At 43.7% G+C, this 18,732-nt stretch overlaps 2 protein-coding genes and 1 long non-coding RNA gene across 8 annotated transcripts in view; 1 reads left to right on the top strand and 2 right to left on the bottom strand.

Annotated features, from left to right (window-relative positions):
- Positions 1 to 248: 248 nt before the first annotated feature.
- On the bottom strand, positions 249 to 2,287 carry ptrh2 (peptidyl-tRNA hydrolase 2). Of its 2 annotated transcripts, none has more exons than XM_005740339.1 (2): positions 2,171 to 2,287; positions 249 to 1,798 (listed from the first exon to the last, which is right to left on the bottom strand). In XM_005740339.1, exon 2 carries the CDS (start codon positions 1,787 to 1,789, stop codon positions 1,280 to 1,282), a length of 510 nt encoding a protein of 169 aa, XP_005740396.1. In that variant the 5' UTR covers positions 1,790 to 1,798; positions 2,171 to 2,287; the 3' UTR covers positions 249 to 1,279. The 2 variants fall into 2 exon arrangements, with proteins under 2 accessions (XP_005740396.1, XP_005740397.1); XM_005740340.1 differs by lacking the exon at positions 2,171 to 2,287 and adding an exon at positions 2,008 to 2,163.
- Positions 2,288 to 4,211: 1,924 nt separating this feature from the next.
- Positions 4,212 to 6,382, bottom strand: LOC102199759 (uncharacterized). 2 transcript variants are annotated; one of them, XR_311928.1, is made up of 5 exons: positions 6,241 to 6,382; positions 5,544 to 5,600; positions 5,006 to 5,296; positions 4,621 to 4,681; positions 4,212 to 4,546 (listed from the first exon to the last, which is right to left on the bottom strand). It is a non-coding gene; the product is annotated as an uncharacterized LOC102199759 (long non-coding RNA). The 2 variants fall into 2 exon arrangements; XR_311927.1 differs by having other exon boundaries at positions 4,212 to 4,681.
- A 1,301-nt stretch (positions 6,383 to 7,683) lies between these two features.
- Positions 7,684 to 18,732, top strand: part of LOC102200032 (vacuole membrane protein 1-like) — a 48,086-nt gene continuing 37,037 nt past the window's right edge. For 3 of the 4 annotated variants that reach the window (XM_005740341.1, XM_005740343.1, XM_005740344.2), the window contains exons 1-5: positions 7,684 to 7,875; positions 9,380 to 9,479; positions 9,578 to 9,719; positions 13,293 to 13,383; positions 14,429 to 14,539. In XM_005740341.1, coding sequence (XP_005740398.1) covers positions 9,392 to 9,479; positions 9,578 to 9,719; positions 13,293 to 13,383; positions 14,429 to 14,539 — 432 coding nt within the window. In that variant the 5' untranslated portion in view covers positions 7,684 to 7,875; positions 9,380 to 9,391. Of the gene's footprint in view, positions 7,876 to 9,379; positions 9,480 to 9,577; positions 9,720 to 11,842; positions 11,994 to 13,258; positions 13,384 to 14,428; positions 14,540 to 18,732 lie in introns of those variants that run through there. The other variant, XM_005740342.2, reaches the window with a different exon arrangement.

Genomic DNA, 18,732 nt, shown 5'->3' on the forward strand with positions numbered 1-18,732 from the left:
GGCCATCCAAGGATAAACCTCTCCAGACCATCAATGACCTTCTGCCAAATGGGTCATGTTGGATATTATTGCTGCTGGCGTAACCGTTCACCATGAGATCTCCAGACTTTGTCTGTAACAGGTGCTCAGTGTGAACCTGCAGTCATCTGTAAAGTGGAGGACCTGTTATCAGGTGAACGCCAGATGCACCGGGCTGTGAGGTCATCCCACGCTATGTCTGGATGTCACGCAATGAGTGTGTCCAGCAGTTCAGTCAGAAACATGCACAAGTAGGCTGCTGAAGGGGATTTTGTGGAGCTCTGCATTTAACTGACCTTGATGTAGTGGGATGATAAAGTGTCACCTTCGTTTTTTACAGTGTAGAAACATTGCTTATGATTAAAACGTGAACGTCTTTTCCCGACCCAGAAAACACGAGGTCAAGCAAAGAATCGCGGTGCTCAGACAACATGACTGCACTCATGTTAGACTACCTAATGATGTGGCAGCAGATGTTACTGTGTTTCATAAAAGTGGGCAGGCAGACGCAAAACGTTATCAGGGCTGGAATTTTTAAATACGTAGCACAACAGTGAAACATTGGTTGTATTTACACACATGGCTCTGATCTGTAGCCTTAAACTCAGTTACATGAATGTATCCAATTGTCTTTATTTGTCACTTTTCTAAACTCACATTTCAAGTGTTTCACACTGAAACAGCTTCATACGAAGCAGATTTTAATACAGCAGCGTTACGAACACTAATAGCGTGACATCATCTCCTTTCTAGTCAGCGCATCTTTCTTTACCTTCTAGAGGATTTGACCAGCTCATGATGACTGACGTGTAGACAAAAGCTTTTCTCATTTTAAACATGTTAAAAATAAGGTGATTTTCTGACCTGCTGTTCTGTAAAACCTCCACCTCTGCTTTGTAACTGTGGCTTTCATCAGCACCCCATCAATTAGTTTTCTAGTTACACATAAAAAAAACCCCAAAACATTATTTTATAGGAAAAAATAAATGCCATTGAGTCTCAGCACCATTGTGATGTTACATTCATTTAAGCTGCTCTGCTGCTTCAGTGCAACATCACAGTATGAGTGCCTACAAATCAATCTTCTCATTAGCAGTACATAATTTGGACAAAGGTTATTAAATCATCATATTTCTGAGCGTCCCGTTGATGTGAAGAACTGCTCCGTGTCACTGAGCTATCACAGTAAAAGTACAAATGTGTCATTACTGAACTAAGCCCTGCAATAAAACTCCTGGTAGCTCAGCTGAAAGCTGGATCTCTAGTAGAGCTTCAAGTCTCCAGTGACACTGTCGATCAGATCGGCCAGGCCCGGGCCGACGCCCAGCACGGTGCGTGAGCCCGGTGCGATCTGTGTCCTTCCTGCATCCTGGATCAAGCTAACGGGAAGTCCCATTTCCTTGGCGCGGCCTAGCAGGTCAATCAGGGTGTCCTCGTCAGGCGCCTTCACCACCACTTTGGGCTGGCCACAGTATTCCCACTGTCTGAGCAGCTCAGGGTTCCTGCGTTGGACCTGCTTGTAAGCCGACACAGCAGCATGGGCACACTGGGCAGCAACTTTCCCTTTGCCCATCTTTAGGTCATTCCTGACCACCAGAATCATCTTGAACTCGCCTCCTTCTCCCATCACGCTTGCTTCTCCAGAGCCATTCCCTTTCAACAGACTTTTGGATGTTGCGCCAAAGCGGGCCCCAAGGCGCCAACCAAGAAGGAGCCCACAGCCGAGGCCAGCTGCTACACCCAAGACCAAGGGGCCATACGACAAGTCCATACTTTAAACCTGGAAAAATCAGAAACAGGTTAGGGCTACACACACACACACACACACACACACACACACAGGAAATACACTGTAACTGCTCCAGAGGAGGTCTCTGAATAAATAAGTCTTCCCATTTTAGCATAAAAAATGTCCATATTCAAATTTCCATTTTGCGCTGTAATTCGGGAACTTTGCTTCAAAGAGGTTCGAAGGCGGGTTTTTCTCACTGGTTCACGTGCTGTTCACGTGCTGTTCACGTGCTACACTCGCTGACTTTGAGCCTCCAGGTTACAAACACGTTTGAAAAGCAGGACTTCAGAATGACACGAACAGACGCACACGGTAGAAGAAAGGAGGAAACGGCAGGACCACACCGGTCACATTTCATACCTGTGCTCGGCAAGAAGAAGCGTCTTCTGCCTCACTTCCCGTCGCTCTGTGATGACGTCACACAACAGCTGTTTCGTCTTTGTTAACGATGCTCCGAAGTTGCATGAAATGTACCAGCTTTATCCATCGTAATTTCTTTTAAACTATACACTGTACCTATTCAATCTCCTTGTTATATTTCATTTATTACTAATTTTTATTAAAATTATTATTTTAACTACCGTAACCAAACATTTCCCCAGGTATTTCTTATCTAGCCTGAAGTAAACTTGTGCTTTTTCTTTAATCAATAACCGAAAAAATTACGAAAACCGATTAAACAAAAACCAAACTGCGTGCATGTTCTTCAGAAACACATCTGCTGACGTCGTTAAGCCAACAGGAAGCGGTTTCGTTTGCACAGCTTTTGTTTGTTTTGTTTTTTTAATTTATTGAGCAATTGAAAATACAAACGCTCAAAGACGATGACAGTGATAACAATACAAATGACAAAAGTACAAGAAATATAGACTTAGAGGAATTATGAATAATAGAAAAAAATACAATTTAAAAACAAAACAGAAAAGATTCACATGGCAGGCATTTAAATTTTGCATAAAGGAGAGCAATGAAAAAATAAAATAAGATAAGTCAAAATAGCAGGAGACGGGCAATGCCCTGATAAATATTTTTGGCATATTTGCTCTTAGTCTTTTTAAGCAAAGAAAAAAATAACTTTAAATCATTAATAAAACAAAGAAGGCGTCGAGTTCCTCGATTTAGCACAATGGATATGATATTTACCCAACAGTATGATGATGTTAATAATGTCTGAGACACCCAAAGCTAGATGATCCATATAAGAAATAATATGACATAGTTCGAATGGTTCAGGATTCAAAGATTCAAAGTGTTTATTGTCACGTGTACAGAAGAAATAGCATTTCTCTGTGCAATGAAATTCTTCCTCTGCTGTCCAAACACAAATGCCAGGTTAGGTTGAAGGAACAAGATAAATAATGATAAAAATAATGAAAGATAAATAAATAAGTACAAAAATAAGTAAGTGAAGACAAGTGAGGTATGCAGATGTCGATGGACGTACAAAGGAGCTTAATGTGCAGAATAACTTAGGTGGTGGCAAAAATCCAATTTGTTATGTCATCACCAAAAACATTGTGATAGTTTGCACAGGTCTTTGATTCACACTATGAAACTCACCCATCTGAAGGGTGTGTCACAGATAATACTTTGTAAATATTTGATATTTTATTAAAGACTGAAATCACCAAATGTTCTCATGTGTTCCTCAGAAATAACGTCTTATTTCAGCTGAACTGAAGCAGCTATAAATGCTTCAGTCTAAAGCCTCGTTAGTTCAAATCAGTGTTGTGAAAGCTAGCATATCAATGGAACAAATACATGACCATATAAATATGGAAGAGTGTCCTAAAATGGTTTGAATGGTGGAGAGTTAGGATGTTATTAAGGAGAGAGGGTCTTCTTCTTTTTATAGTTGCTCCCATTATGGGCCACCATAGTAGATCCTTTGCCTCTATCTCACCCTACCCCTCCAACCGTCTTACACCAGCCCTCTGCATGTCCTCCTCTACCTCATCCATGAGCTTTCTCTGTGGTCTTCCTCTTTCTGCCTGCCTGGCAGCTCCATCTTCAACATCCTTTGCATCAAATAAATTTCCTTCCTGTTGTCGCCAAGTGGAATCCAGTGGTTTTCAGTGTTTGGAGTAACACTCGAGGGTCATCTTATTGTTGGGTTTTTTTGTTTTCTGTGTTCGCCGTATCATCGTAGGGTCTTTACATTACAATATAAATCGCCTGGAGGAAACAGTTTTGTGATGTGGTGCCATAAAATAAAACTGAACTGAACACGGCAGCACGGTGGTTAGCACTGTTGCAAAATTACAGACATTACTCAAAGTATGAAAGTGCCATTTAAAAATCATTCGAACATCATGTAATAGAGAAAACACAGCCGGGGAGCCTCCTTGATCAGGATCTCAGTGCTGCGTGTCCCAACAGGCTCAGGTTCAACATACTTTTACAAAATAAATAAATGAAACCTTCAAAGTCTAAGTTTTCCAATTTTTTACTCTTTTATTTAACTTGAAAGCAACGACACAGCGCTGCACGAAGAGAGCCACAGATGAGAGAGCCCCGTTACTGGCTGATGTTAATGCTACTGCGTTAGGTGGCGTGTAGACTCATATGAATTCCAGTTAGTTGTTAACAAACAGGATGGACGCTGTGTGCTGCACAGTCGGATTCCCGCAGGTTGGAGGCGGAGTGACGCAGACAGAGGCCACCGAAACGAGCACACCGAGGAGGAAGCCTCCTAACTTTACTCCCCACACGACCTTGACACAGTTACACCACCAACTAAGCACAAACACACAATACTCAAATCAGCAAAGCACAAGGGACCTGTTTTAGTGTGATGTGCGGTTAAGTACCTCATCTCTGTCTTTTCATTTTGTGCCCAAATGTTGTGATGTTGTATCTTATTTGTGGCATCTGTGCAAAGACAAAGGCACAAAATCAGCAGCTTGTGGCAATACGTGTTATGGTTGCGCAGGAATGTTCAGTGTCTCGTTATGAAATAGTCCCAGTCATGACCCACAGATATGAGATGTTAATTCATTACCGTTAAAATGTGAGTTTTATTGCAAAACTAAGGACTGTAAACCCCTCTGTTTGCAAACAGTCATTAAAGTGGACGCACTCAAACGCAAGGAAGCACTTCCCAAAGAGTGGAAGGCGAGGAAGAGCTAGCAGCGAAGCTGCTTTTAAATACATTTTCCATAAAGATGCTAAACAATGACGCTGTGCTATGTTTACCATAGTTTGTGTTTCTCCTGGACTCCTCTTGGAATCGCAGTGCAGCTCTGTGACAGTGAAGAACGGACAGATGGGAGAAAAGTCAGTGTAATATAGAAACTGAGATCTGCTCATCAAAGACTGCAGCGTGCTGCGAGTAGTTTCAGCGAGTAGTCAGTTACTGGTTAAAGGTGTCACTGAGTAACGGAGACTTTTTTAAACCAGCATAAACGATCACGTTGCTTGCAGAGGTTCATTTTCATGCCTGGTATCCAGCTGCTTCTATAACTCTCGTTGCTCCTTTCTTAGATCCTGCAGACAAAAGATGAAACCTTTGAGCGCAGGCGGCAAACTTTATTCATATTTAAGTCTCTGACAGCAAAAAGACTCGTAGCAGACGTGACATCCGAAAAATGATGAAGCTGTTCATACCTTCAGTGTTTCTTCATCCTTACTATGTAAGACTATCTCCTCCAGTTTGTGGTACAGGACACAGAAAATCTTTGCTACAGCTATCAATGTGCTATTTGGTCAAAGAAGCAATTTGAAACAAAATTACCTTCAGTTTCTGCATAGCTGACCTCATTCTCTGACCTTTCCCTCTGAGATAATACAGCTGAAAGAGGAGCAGAGCATGACTGTTTCTGACTTAGCTGGAAATTCTTTCAGCTTTTACACGACTCCAGCCGTTAGAGGCAAAATGTGGTGTTAAATCGTTACAACAAGTATACTTGGAGACCCAGACGTCGCCTCAGCAGGCAGATGTTCATTTTTGTGTCTCAGCCACTGATTCTCTGCCTCCAATCAGGACATGAAATCAACACCAGTGATTTGCTTTTGACATCAATGAAATCTGCGACGTTTAACAGTGGCCAGCTGGTCACAGGGTCGTGAGCAGGCCTGAACTCTAAGGTGAAACAGCGTCTGTCCCGATGTCTTTTGGCTGAAGTCAAAAAAGGACACACTTGTGCATGCCTCTCACCATTTCTCTTATTAATGTTTTTTCATATTCCTGCTTCCAGAGTTTTCTCTTTGTTTCCACCTGTTGCTGTGACCTGGATACACAGTCAATCATCGACGATGTCATCATAGCGGTGCCATAACTTATTTTGAAATGTTCCACAGAGGAGTGACGTGCACAGCGTTATTCCAGTTTGTGAGACTACAGCCCATGAACAGTGCGCATATAAAAGTCCCTTCTTTGCCATTAAGTCTAGTTTAGCTGCTAAGGTTTAAAATAACAAGCTCTTTTTTACCTTTGTTATCTTCTCTCCAGGTATCGGCCCGTCCTCCAGCAGAGCTCCTTCTCCTCTCTGTAGTTGCTTACAGCATTGGAGAGTCTTCTCCTGATCGCTTCCACTTCACTACACACACACACCAGGACACGAGCTGATATACCAACAGGTGCTATATGCTGTCAAACAAGTGCAAATATTTTAGCCCTGTTTTAGCACTCACATGCTTTCCTGCTTCTCTCCATCACTCCTGAAGAGCTCCTGCATCATCCTGCTGAATCTCCAGGTATCAGCTTTTTTAAACATGCTGGAGGTTTAACAGGTTAAAATGTAGTTTAACAAACAAACATGTCTCTGCTTTCCCACGGAGAGCTAATCAAACCGGTACATCCCACTTTCTAAGTGACATTAACTGCCGCACAGGGAATACAGACATAACATAATCCTGGGACTTCCCCAGTAAGCCCAGTGAGGTTTTTAAACTTCAAGGTAACACTGCCCCCTATTGAACAAAACAGCTAGTTTCTGTTACAAGCAGCTGTACATGATCTGACAGTAATCAGATTACATCCGGTCCACTTGCCCACATCACTGAAATCAGACTGCAAGCTGAGACGTGACAGCGTTGTGTTATGAAGGATTGTGTAACTATAAGCCTTTCATCCAGCTGGTTTGATGAGTACTAAGGAGCACAGTATTACAGGTCGATATTTTGCTTGTATTTCCCATCAGACCTTTGTAAAACAGACAATATTTCATCTCGAAGATTGTGATTTAAACACAAAGACAAATGAAGAACACAAATATGTTCCATATTAGGAAACAAAGATCGGAGGTCTACGTGTACAAATGAAATCTCCAAATACATTTCTGTGGAAAAACTTTTCATTTGAAACTATTATAATGTTTTTGTGCTTCTTTAAAATATGAACTAAATGACCTCTGACATGAATATAACTGAACTCAGAGCTACCACGTCCAGGCAGAGGCTGTACTTTGTCATTTTAACATCACATGTCGTGCGGTCGGGTGGTAAATGACACCTGCTCTGCAATCTTCCCATCATTGCGCTTTTTTAACAAGATCCCAGGAGACAGTAAACCCGGACTGTGTTCGAGCCCTCGCAGAAACACCTTCCACCTGTGGGAGAAGAGTGAGCCGCTGGACAACTTCTTCTTTTAACTCTGGCAAATGAGATGAGACAGGAACTCAAACACGCCAGCGGACAGCTGAGGGCTCTACTAATGACCTGAAAACTGCAATGTCCTTAGTTTTGGAGTTGTTTTTTTCTGATTTGACACGATGCCGTTCATGCATCCGCAATGTGAAACCTGCAGAGGACTGAGACGTGTTAGAAGTGCGCTCCAGGAAAGTGATCCACTTATTTATAGAGTCTTAATTAGACTGCCTCTCTGGAGGTTTGACCAGGCAAAAGATGAAATCTCTCCCTCTTTCTGTGTTTGTGTGTGCCCCCCAAGAAACCCAGCATCACTGCTCTATCCCTCACTGGCCCCCTTCATCACCACACCCTGCACTCGAGTTATGATGCAATTCGTGGGGACGCGTGCTCTTGCCCTACATTGCTACTGGGGCTCCACCGCAGGGTTTGTTTTCTACAAGCTCAGAGCTGATTGCAGACGAGACTCCAGCTGAACGGTGAGTTTCCTCTCTGTGCATCATGCATTTCTACAACAGACTTTGGTGTCATATTTAAGGCCTTTGTTTTTGTTTTGCACTCAGTCCATAACCCGTCTCCAGTGTGCAGCTCTCATTTGTGTCTAACAAAAGTGTGAATCGATTACGCCGTATTGGATTTCTCATCTGGAAGTGTGTGCGCTCTGTCTTGGATTTCTCATTGTCCCTCGCAGTTACTCAACAGGTCTGAGTTGTTTTGGTAGAAGCGATTGCGCAATCAGGCGCTGGAGCAGCGCTGTGCTATGAGCCTCACATAAGCAGAAGTGTCGTTATGAAACTGTTTACTGGGTGCTGGCTGTGACGCACAGTTTGCAGTTTAACTCCTGAACAAAATAGCTGTTCTGCAGAATAAAGCACACATCTGTGGCAGCAAAAGTTCATGTTTTGCACAAACAGACCGGTTTGGCACAGATTTCTATTGTCGGGATTGTTCACAGGATATGATGAATAGCTTGGTTCTTGGACAAGGCTCTGTTTTCTCATGTGCAAACGAGCAAATGATTTGTTGCAGCATTGAGTGAGCGCTTCTAATGAGCACATGTCCTGAAGGTTTGAAATCTGCCACTGAGTCTATGTGCAGTTCTTTATGTATAAGAAGGACATCGTTTTTTGGTGTGCAACATCTCAGTAGCACAAAATAGCCTGACAACTATTCACAGCTGCCAGTGTGAGCCGTTTCAGCGATCAGGAAGCGTGTTTCCAATGCTGAACATACGTTTGTGTTCAGGTCCTTGAACCTTCAGCAAGCACTGAGTGGAAGTCTCACAAACTATGTACTTCACATTCATCTGGGATGCATGTGCTGTGCAGTTTTATTTTTGCAGATTTTAAACAGCCAGAGGTGCACAGCTAGGGCACAGAAAGAGGGATTAAGCTCTGAGAGTATGTGTGTGTCTGCAAGAGGAACTGGCAATTCCAGCAGATGGTGAGCTGCACACCTCAGTGTCAGAGTCCCCGTCTTGATGCTCACTGATTCCTGAGAGACACGAGGCTCTGTAGTGACACACTTACATGCTTGCAGGCACGAGCACGGAGGTGCGTGGATCTCCTGTGAACAAACGAAGGGAGGAAGCATGAAGCACAACACCGTCTTACACCGTTAAATCTATTATTTAAACATATTGAAGATAATTGGGAGAAACCTCTCAAAAGTTGTCTGCACAGAAAAATGAACAAGATTTGCATGCGCTCCCAGTATCAGCGCTAATTAAGGTACTTATTAGGTCCTGCACAGGCCTGACTGGGTTACCGGCGCTCTGCAGGATGCAGGAGTAGCAAAAACAGCAGCTGTTTACCCCGTGTGCAAGTGTGTATGGAGACATGCTTGAGAGTGGAAAATATTCGGGGGTTCTCCGTGTTATTGAAAGCGAGTCTGTGTTTGTTTGGGACCAGTAGCGCTTTCAGATCTGGCGAGCAGATCAGCATGCGCGACGCTGCGCTCAATGCCCGTCTCTTGTCTCAGCAGGACGCCTTCCAGATGAATGAGATGGCAAAGTGTGGGGCCGAAGGTGAACTGCTTCAGAGGCGACTGGGTGTAAAGGAGCAGCAAAATGGGGAGCTGGGAGGTAAAGTCTAAAAATGCTTAATGACACTATAAGTGAACCAGTATATAAATGGTTCTCCTGCGCGCCCACATTTGTTTGTGTGTGTTCTTGAATGATAGAAGACTCGGGGCTCCCTGCGGATGGCGGGAGACAGACGGACGCGGATGAGCGCGAAGCCCTCGTGTTATGGAAGAAACCTCTGCTCACGCTTCACTACTTCACTCTGGAACTGCTGATCACCCTGAAAGGCTGGACGTGGAGGTGAGACTGCACTGTCTCTGATCTGTTCCTGCCTGTGGCTTCATGAGCGAGTGCTCAGTCAATAAGAGCTTTAACATTAATGATAATGTTAAAACAGGCAACGTGGTAACATTAGACTTTTGGTGAATTAGTAAGATACAATGCACAAACCGTTTCAGTATAGCTTCTTTGCATCTGCTCAGCTGTTAATGACGAATAAAAGGAAAAACTTGAAACATTTATGTCCTGTGAGTTTGTTTCACTGGGAAATCAGCACATAGATTTGTCCTATTTAAGCAGCAGTTTTTTCAGTATTATTTATAGTGACAGTTGCTGCTTTCATTGCACAAAAAGAGGAAGCGGCAGCACTATGCAGTCCTCACTTACACAAGAAGGATATAAACACCACCAGATCAGATGTAACGTTGATTGTCTCAGTTAACTGTTGTTCTATCTTCAGTCTTCAGCACAGTGCAACAAAAACACCACAGGATCTGTTTACATGTGTATATATTTTCACTTTGCACTCCTCTTCCTTTCTACCAAGAAAGTCTTTCCGCCACACACACTGGCATGATCCCACCAACAAAGCAACAACATCAGCTCAGACTCCGTCAGAATTTGTCTTGACAGCATGTTCCCTGTGGTGGAAAACGTGTCTTTGTACACCTAATAACAAAGAACCCAGAAGAAGGTCAGAGTGTACTCTCAGGGGGGCCTTTGCGGTTAAGCGTGTCAGGACAACGTGTTTATTTTCTAAAACTACAAGAGGATGTGGTGAGCCGCAAGCACCACGAGCAGCGCTGTGACTGAGAGAAGCTGCTACTCCCCAGCACACATGCAAACACATTAGGGCTTTAGTGCACTCGCATGCAGAGAGGTTTATCCTGGATGTTGTTAAAAGCGGTTTGTAATTTACAACATGTGGGAGTCCTCAAGGCAACAGACTGTCCTGTCTTGTGGCTATGCACTTGTTGTTCTTAATATGTAGGTAGCTTGTGAAACAATGCAGGATTAGGATAGGGGAGGGCATGTGGTGAGAAATCATTACGGTCAAATGAATGGAAATTCTGGTCTTAATAAAAACACATTTGCAGTGTTTTTTTCTATTCTTGGATGTGTGTGATTTCAAAGACGGGATATCCTCGATACTGTCATGGCACGCACATAAGCCCCACCCACCTACGGTTTAAACTTCAAGGCAAATTAAATCATGCAAAGATACTCTAACACAGCCCAAGAGTAAAACCTGGACTAAATCCTAATCTCATCGTTAGATGTCACCAAATTGCAGATCACTGAATTCTGTTTTTTACCAGGTGTACGACAAACGATCACTGTTCGTCTGCAGTAAGCGTAGGCTGTCAGTTCACTGTTTACCTCAACTGTCAGTATGTTGTTTACTGTGAAGGAGGCTTTAAACTTTGTCAAATGAATCCAGTGCCGGTGTCAGTGAACCTTACTTCTGACTGATGTGATCTGGAGTTGAGGTGTTGCAGCTATTCTGAGCTTTTCAGTAAATGCTGCTGTTAGCTTCGCATTAGCTGCTGTTAGTCTCAATTAGCTGCTCTTTGAAGTGGGTGTAACACAGTTGGACATTAACTGGCCTAATGTTAGCTTGTGACCAGCTGTTGTTGTTTAGCCAGCTCACTGTCAGAGCCTTGAGTTAAAGAGATGAGGCTGGAGGTGAGTCGGAAAATGAGGGAGAAGAAAAACATAAGAAAAAGAGATGTGAAAATATACATGCACACATGTTAAATGGCTATAAATGTAGCCGGTCTTTAGTAACATACGTAAAACAGCAACATCCATCTCCGACCGCTGTATTGAAGTTGGAGAGGTATGGCTTCCACAAACAGGCAGCTGCCCCTAGGTATTTTTAATGGATTAATTCTGAGTTTATTAGAATGCTTCCAGTTCTATTCTATTCTATTTCTATTAGCTAACCTCTAATTAGCTACAAGAGCCAGTTTTCCATGTCAGTGCTAATGTGGTGTGCTCCAGTACCTGAAATAAGTGAGTGAAGCCGACAGCACATGGAGACAACTGTTTGCTCTGACCTTCTCACTGGGGGCTAATTTCATGCTACTCTGACTTTTCCATTAATCAACCCTAATTATTTGCACCTGGGACCAGCGCGCATGCGCTTCTGTTCACTCCGATATTGTCTCCGTGTCAGTTTGGGCAGTAAATATGTGAAAGAAACGGTTTTAACAAACGCACAGACTGTAATGTGTCAGCTAGCCAACCTTTTCTACAGATGTGCACGTCCTGGTCACTGGGCAAACAAACAAGGTTAGCTTAGCATCAACCATAAATCTGATGATAGCATAGTTAGCTTCTGTCGTTTAGTTTTTTCATAAAACGTTTAATTCTAACATTCAAAATAAACACGTGAGCATTATCTTTTTACGGTGAGTGTACGTGAACGTCTGTACAATAACTTATTTTTCAAAGTCTATAAATGTCTTTTCGACTGTCGCGAGAGTTTCTGCTTTGGATTCATTCTGCTCTGTATTAAGTTGCTCGAATACTTTCTCCCCTCCACACATGCAGTGTTGCCAACTCCTCAGTAAGGAAAATCGCTATTGGTTGTCCTAAAAGTCTCTAGAAGGCGCCAAATGACGTCATCGCCTAATTTGCATAATTGGTCATGCTAATGTAATTGTAACCTACGCTGTTTTAGAGAGAAATAACATCGTGGAAGAGACAAAGTGAGTAAAAACGTCCTAAATGCATTTAGAGTTTATTTAGAACTACGAATTAAATTTCTTTTAGCAATTATTGTTTTTTTAATGTCACAATTCCAACCCTGCTCCTTTATCCAGGCCTGGACCGGCAAAAGTGACCCGAAATAGGCGCTCTGGTGGAGTTACTGTGTGTGTGTGTGTTTATAAGTAGTTTTAAACCTTGTGATCCACAAAACATCACAACAGTAAAGGAAGAACTGACTGCGTTACAGTCAGTGCGGAGCAGCGGCTTCGCTCATGCGCGATTCATTTGCCGTTTGGACGCACAGGTGTGAACGTCTCCTGCCCTGATAGCAGCGGGGGGAGGACTGTCCTCCGCCCGTGAGCGCTTTGGCACGGGTGAGGTGCCCACGGCAGCACCGCTGCTTGGTGAGAGTAAGAGCGATCCGCGTTTTCACGTCAAAAAGTCGTCATAAATAAGTCTCCAATAACACCAGAAAAAGTCACCAGATTTGTCGCTAGTCGCTTTTTAGAAAAAAAGTCGCTAAGGGGTCTGAAAACTCGCTAAATATAGCGACAAAGTCGCTACGTTGGCAACACTGCACACATGTTAGCGAGGTGACAGTAACGGCACTTATGGCCGAGCACGTGCTTTTATAGGCTGCATATTACTCGGATGTGTTCACCATCTGGGAGCACGGCCTCTATGGGTGAAGACCTGCGGTGATTTGATTAGCTTCCAACAGATGTCTCTCTTGTCCAAAGTTGAAATCCTTTCACTAAAGTCCTTGTTGACGATCCCTCTGGCGTCAGACTTTCCCTATTAAACATTGTCCTTCTGCTTTGTTTTCCACCAACTTCCGTCTCAAGTTTGTCTACCTTCACTCGCTGCTTCTTCACCCAGGCTCTGGCAGCAGAGACAGACTGTGTTTGGCCTGCTGACCCTGCTGACCCTCCTCTCCATTGCCTATCGTATTGAAGGAGCACACACCCAGGTGACTAAAACTCTGCACATATTGCATTTCTTGGCGTGTCCTAAATATTCATATGCAAGGAGGTTATTAACGTAGTTGGTCCTGCGGCAGTCACATTTTTGATGATTATATTTCCTCACCTTTAGCCCACCGCAGCACTGAATGCAACATGTATATTTGCTGCAGGGTTGTCCTGCCCGTGCATCCACATCAGCTGTAGAGTGCCTGAAATCTGTGGTTTCATCTGACAGTAGTATGTTGTTGTCTGACAGCTGATGTTTGCATAAACGTGCTTGGTTGTATCTGCCAGTTTCTTATAAATATGCTTCTAAATGCCCAGATGCAGCATGCCGTGCTGTACAATCCCCCAGAGACGGCTCACATTTTTGCTGTTTTTAACGCCCCCTGGAATACGAGGGAAGAAAATCAGCGTTATTTACAGTCATGGAGTTGTGTAATGACTTCTCAGTAACTACACGTAACAATCTCCCTTGGCTGGCACTGCTTCCCCGAATCCTGCCAGTAAAGCCAGAGAGCGTATGTGCTGTTGTTGTGTTCCTGGGTTTCCTGGGAAATGGAGTCACTGGTCAGAGCCCCCACCCCACCTTCTCCCCCCTTCCCGTAATCTACGCACTCCATGCTTCCCCCTGAAAACAACCTGCCCGGGCTTCCAGGAGGCGGTGTAAACAGCAGCGATAGATGGAGTGATAGTGGGGGATGAACAGAGAAGGAGAGATCTTGGCTTCTTCTGTTTGCTTGTTGTGTAAGAGCTGGCTGCCACCAGGAAAGAATAATGGTGCTCTGTGCTGAACACTCCTACCCTACAGCTCTGTCCTTTAAACTCAACAACCTCAGGTTTCTCCCTCACTCTCCTTCCTCCCTCTTTCTTTCTCCCAGCCTTTAGAGGACCCTCTGTTTCACACACTCTCACCTCCTCTCACTCTGTCCCTTCCTTGCTCGCACTGTGCACACCCCCTCCCTCCCCTTCCCCTTTTCTTGTTTTCTTCACACTCTGTGCATGTGTCTCTGCCATGTGGTTGACCGTCCCTCTCTCTGGCCTCTGCAGTATGTGTGCTACATGGAGAAGAAGACGCTGTGGTGTGCCTACTGGGTCGGTCTGGGCATCCTCTCCTCTGTGGGTCTTGGCACTGGCTTGCACACTTTCCTCCTTTATCTGGTAAGACGGCATTTTGTGTGAGTGTTCACTCTTTCACGCTGCAGTTATTCACTTGTCTGTGCATGCCTGTGACAGGGCTCAGAGCCGCTGGATGATGGTGGTGCTGTGACGCAGGTATTAAAAAAGCTGGTTTTGATGCTGCTGTCAAGTAGTTGTTTTTAATAAGAGCACTGATGAAGAGATTTTGGCGTGAGTGTGCTAATGTGTGTTTGCGTGCGTCTGCGTTTCACAGTGAATAGGCGCTTTGGTAGCCACGCTGTTTTGACAGGCAGTCCAGGAACAATCGCACTCAGTGACCCCTCTGACTGAGTGCACATGAGGATAAAAACACTCTCCCTCCCCCGATCTGAGCTCTTTCTCTTTCCTTTCTCCCCACTTTCCTGCTCCCTACTGTGCCGCTCACTCTCACTTTCACTCCCTCTTCTTACTTTCTTCTTTGTGCCTCTCCTCTCCGCACACTCCCCGTTTTCTCTTCATCTCTCTTTTTAATCTAGTGCCAGGCGTGTTGGCTTTTGCGTCTCTAGCGCTGACGAGCGCAGGGTCCCCAAACATCTGCTTGTTTGACTACTCTCAGTCCATCTGTCATCAAGGAGTCCACCGTCACACTCTTGTGCCCTGACCCAGTGGAGCTGAACTGGAAACTTTGAAGTGCGTGTCCTCCATGCTGCTGTTTTTAAAAGCCAACTCTGGTGCTCTGAAATGTAATTTGAGAGGCGTTCCTCTGGTTTCTTTTAGTCCAATAGCGGTCCGGCTCACTTTCTTTGCCAGTAAGATGTCACCATCTAGTGAGCGTGGTCGTTACTGCAGGCGGTGGTGTCACCGGGTTCATGACAGAACTTGATGATCCTTGCTGGAGCGGCTCGTGCGCATTTTTATAGAGATTTGACTCATACTGTTGCTCGAGAGCTGATACTGTGATTTTTAACCAAAGAATTTCATGACTTAAAAAACAAATGTACAGAATTTCCAATAAAAATAGTTTGAACAGAATTACTTTTAAGCATTTAGTGTTTCACTGTAGGAAGGAAGTGCTGCTTACTGACAAACCTGCAATTTGTGATATGACTCCAGCACTGACAAAAAACATCGTGATCAGGCAAGAATATTCAAACCAACGCAAACAGGGATTTGCCAACAGATTACTTATTTCACGTCGCATTTGTGTCATTGGCTCCTATCCAAATTTTAATTGGTGTTGGCCAATCCAAAAAGTACAAAAGTGGCCTTGGAGAATTATAATTATGCGTCTTCTTTTCTGTAGAAGCGCTGCTAAATGAGCCGCGGCGATTACTCTGTGATTTTCTAGATTTCTGGGTCCTGAAAAAATATTTTTGACAAGTGGTAAGTGAGCACTGGAGAAAGCTAGCAGGCTTCTTGATCTGTTTTTAGGAACTGGGTCAGTGATAGTAAGTGGGTCAAGTGCAAAGCACTCGCTAAGATGCCTCCACAAACTTTTAAGTCCAACACATGCTGCGTGACCTTTCTGGGCCTAGTTTCCATTGTGTTTATAAGCAGGAATGACAATTTGAAAAGGCAGAACTGGAGTTCATGTGAGCTCTCAGTGTTGATCACTACCAACAACATTTGGGAAAGACGCCACCGCTTGTAACGGAGGTGCTTCCTGTGACGAGCTGATAGATCAACGATTTTATGAAAGGATATTGATGGATATTAAACGTAGCCTTATTTAAAGAAAAACAATGACAAATATGTATTCAGCTTGTAAAAAGTGTGATGTTTACTCGAGTGGTGCTCTGACACATTTAAATTGTTGTCTAAAAAGACGAAATCAAGGATGATGCCACTTAAGGAATTTTAGACATTTTTAGATCTTTTCTGTCCTTTTATAGATTAAAATGATTCAGTAATTAAATCGTTGTTAGATGCAGATGATAAAAGTAATTGTATACCAGCAGCTCTGCCTGAGAGCTGAGGTTATTTTAGTTCAAATTTAAATCTAAACATTACAATTCAAATCTTTTTACAAACAATACTTTCCTGCTGTTTCAAAACAGCGCTGGGGGAACTACGGTGTGACTTTGTTTCTATTAAGTGTCAGTAGGTGGTGCAAGCGGCCTTAACATGTCTGTAATGCAGGAAAAGTCACACACATTCAGAATAGAGTTGTAATTTTGTATCCAGTTTTGGGGTTGTAAAAAAACATTGTAGCTTCCTCACATATTCACATGAATGATGAGAAGTGTAATGTTAATGTAAAAAACGGTCTCTATAAAGAATAAACTGGACACTGATCTATTTATTTACTTAACAAATGTTTAACGGTGTCGTGTATATGAGCAGCCAGCGGGTAAAAATCACAGGACTGTAAAAGGTGCATCTTTATGTGAATTTGTAGAAAAATGTGCCTCCTTCAAAGTTTACCACCGAGGTCCCTTTCAGCACTGCTTTCATGTGACCTCACACATGACACTGTGGTTTCTATAACTTTTCTTTTTTACAAGTATTTCTCCTGCAGTAACTCTTACATTTTCCCATCAGCCACAGTGTTTACTCTGATGTAGGAAGTCGAAGAGGCGAGCTTTCGGTTGATATGCCGGTCCTGCTAATAGATTAGCTGGAAATAAAACACCACATCATATATTATTAGGCTACTTCCTTCGAAATTGGCGGGAGGCAGTCAACATTGTGAAAACAGCACGGAGGCTCCAGCAGGGGGGGGTACTGAGCCTGTATAGGCAAACCAACCCAGTCAATGAAAGCAGAACAGAAGTGGCAGCTCCTCTGTTCTCTGACATGGCCAATTGCTACCCCGTGTCTCCACTCTGTTTGCATCCTGCTGAGACTGTGGGAGATCATTGTGCGTGGTTCAGCACTGGTTAATGGAGAAAGATAAAAAGCTGCAACTCAGCCGTAGAAAAGGGGGAAAGGCACACTTGGCACATCATCAAGTGTACTTTATCCAGCTGCTCTGAGAAAGGAGGTCGTGGGTGGGTGCTCACAATGCAGACTATGAAAGCGGCCGCAAAGGCGTTCCAAAAGTGCACGTGTGTGTACACTTTAAGTCCTGCACCTGTGCACACGTCCACCGAAACGACTGTGGCGATCGCTGTGACGAGCGGGACCAGCTTTCGTCCCGGCTCACTTTTTAAAGTTATGAGTGACGAGTCTTGTCACTGCTGTGTGAGTTCTCACTGAGACGGGGTTCACATAGAAAGCTGGGGAACGTCGTAAATACTTTAGAAGAGAGCTCATCTGAGTCATCCACCATTAAATTACCTTCAGTAATGACTGTTGCCATTAAGTCATTATGGGCAGCATGAAAATGATTGCGCTCGATGTTAAGTCAACAGAAACAATGAATTAAAGTCATTATAATCGAAGCACATTTCTGTTTACATAATAACAACTCGGGTCGTCTTTGTTTTGCAGCTTCTGCAAACACGTGCACACATTTGAGCAGTTAGGAGGAGAAACGAGTCGACAACAAAAAATACATGTTTGTATACGACTTATCATTTGTTTCCCAAACAATGTGAATAAATAAAACCAGCGGATCGTCTAAATAAATGAACATTGTGTAGTTTTCTATATTGAGATTCTTCTAGGATTGCTAAATTATAGGTTGCACAGGAGGTTTGTGCAGAATATACAGAGTTTCCCCAGCAACCCTCCTAAAATTAAGTTTTGTCTGTGGGCAATTACCAGGAGCAAAGCTTTAATTAGTGCCAACTATCACTGAGTGCTGAGCAGGTCTGCGAGCGTGGCTTCCACACACTGGCCCGAGTTGTCGTCGCTGCCACTGTCGCACAGTTTTATGGATCAGCTGCTGTTGTATAGTTAAGTGTGGTCCGCTAATAAAGCCAGTGTACTGAGCTAATAACTGGGCCGTGTGTTCCTGAGATACCGTAGCGCTCACTCTCCTGGCCACTGTGGGGCTGGTGCATGATGTGAGTCCTGCTGTCATCCAGCAAACAATAGGAAACCTTCACCTTCACCTAGACAGAAACCTGGGTGCTTTGTTTGAGCTGTGATTCACGCTGCTCGGCAGTCGGACCTGGTCTAAATTTTCCACTGCTTGTTTTTTTTTTTTTCCCCGTGTGTGTGTGTGTGTGTGTGTGTGTGTGTGTGTGTGTGTGAGTGTGAAGCTGTTTGAGAGCTGATTAGCTGAGGGAGCTCCTGGGACAGCTGTAAAGGTAACCTTCTAATTCGTGGGGTTTAATTTGTATGTAAAA

This window comes from Pundamilia nyererei, unplaced genomic scaffold (assembly GCF_000239375.1).
Source record: "Pundamilia nyererei isolate P.nyererei 1_Seehausen unplaced genomic scaffold, PunNye1.0 scaffold00099, whole genome shotgun sequence".
NCBI classification, from domain to species: Eukaryota; Metazoa; Chordata; class Actinopteri; order Cichliformes; family Cichlidae; genus Pundamilia; species Pundamilia nyererei.

What these genes read in the sequence shown, in the direction of transcription:
- ptrh2 (XM_005740339.1), bottom strand. Translation starts at nt 1,789, where the DNA reads ATGGACTTGTCGTATGGCCCCTTGGTCTTGGGTGTAGCAGCTGGCCTC.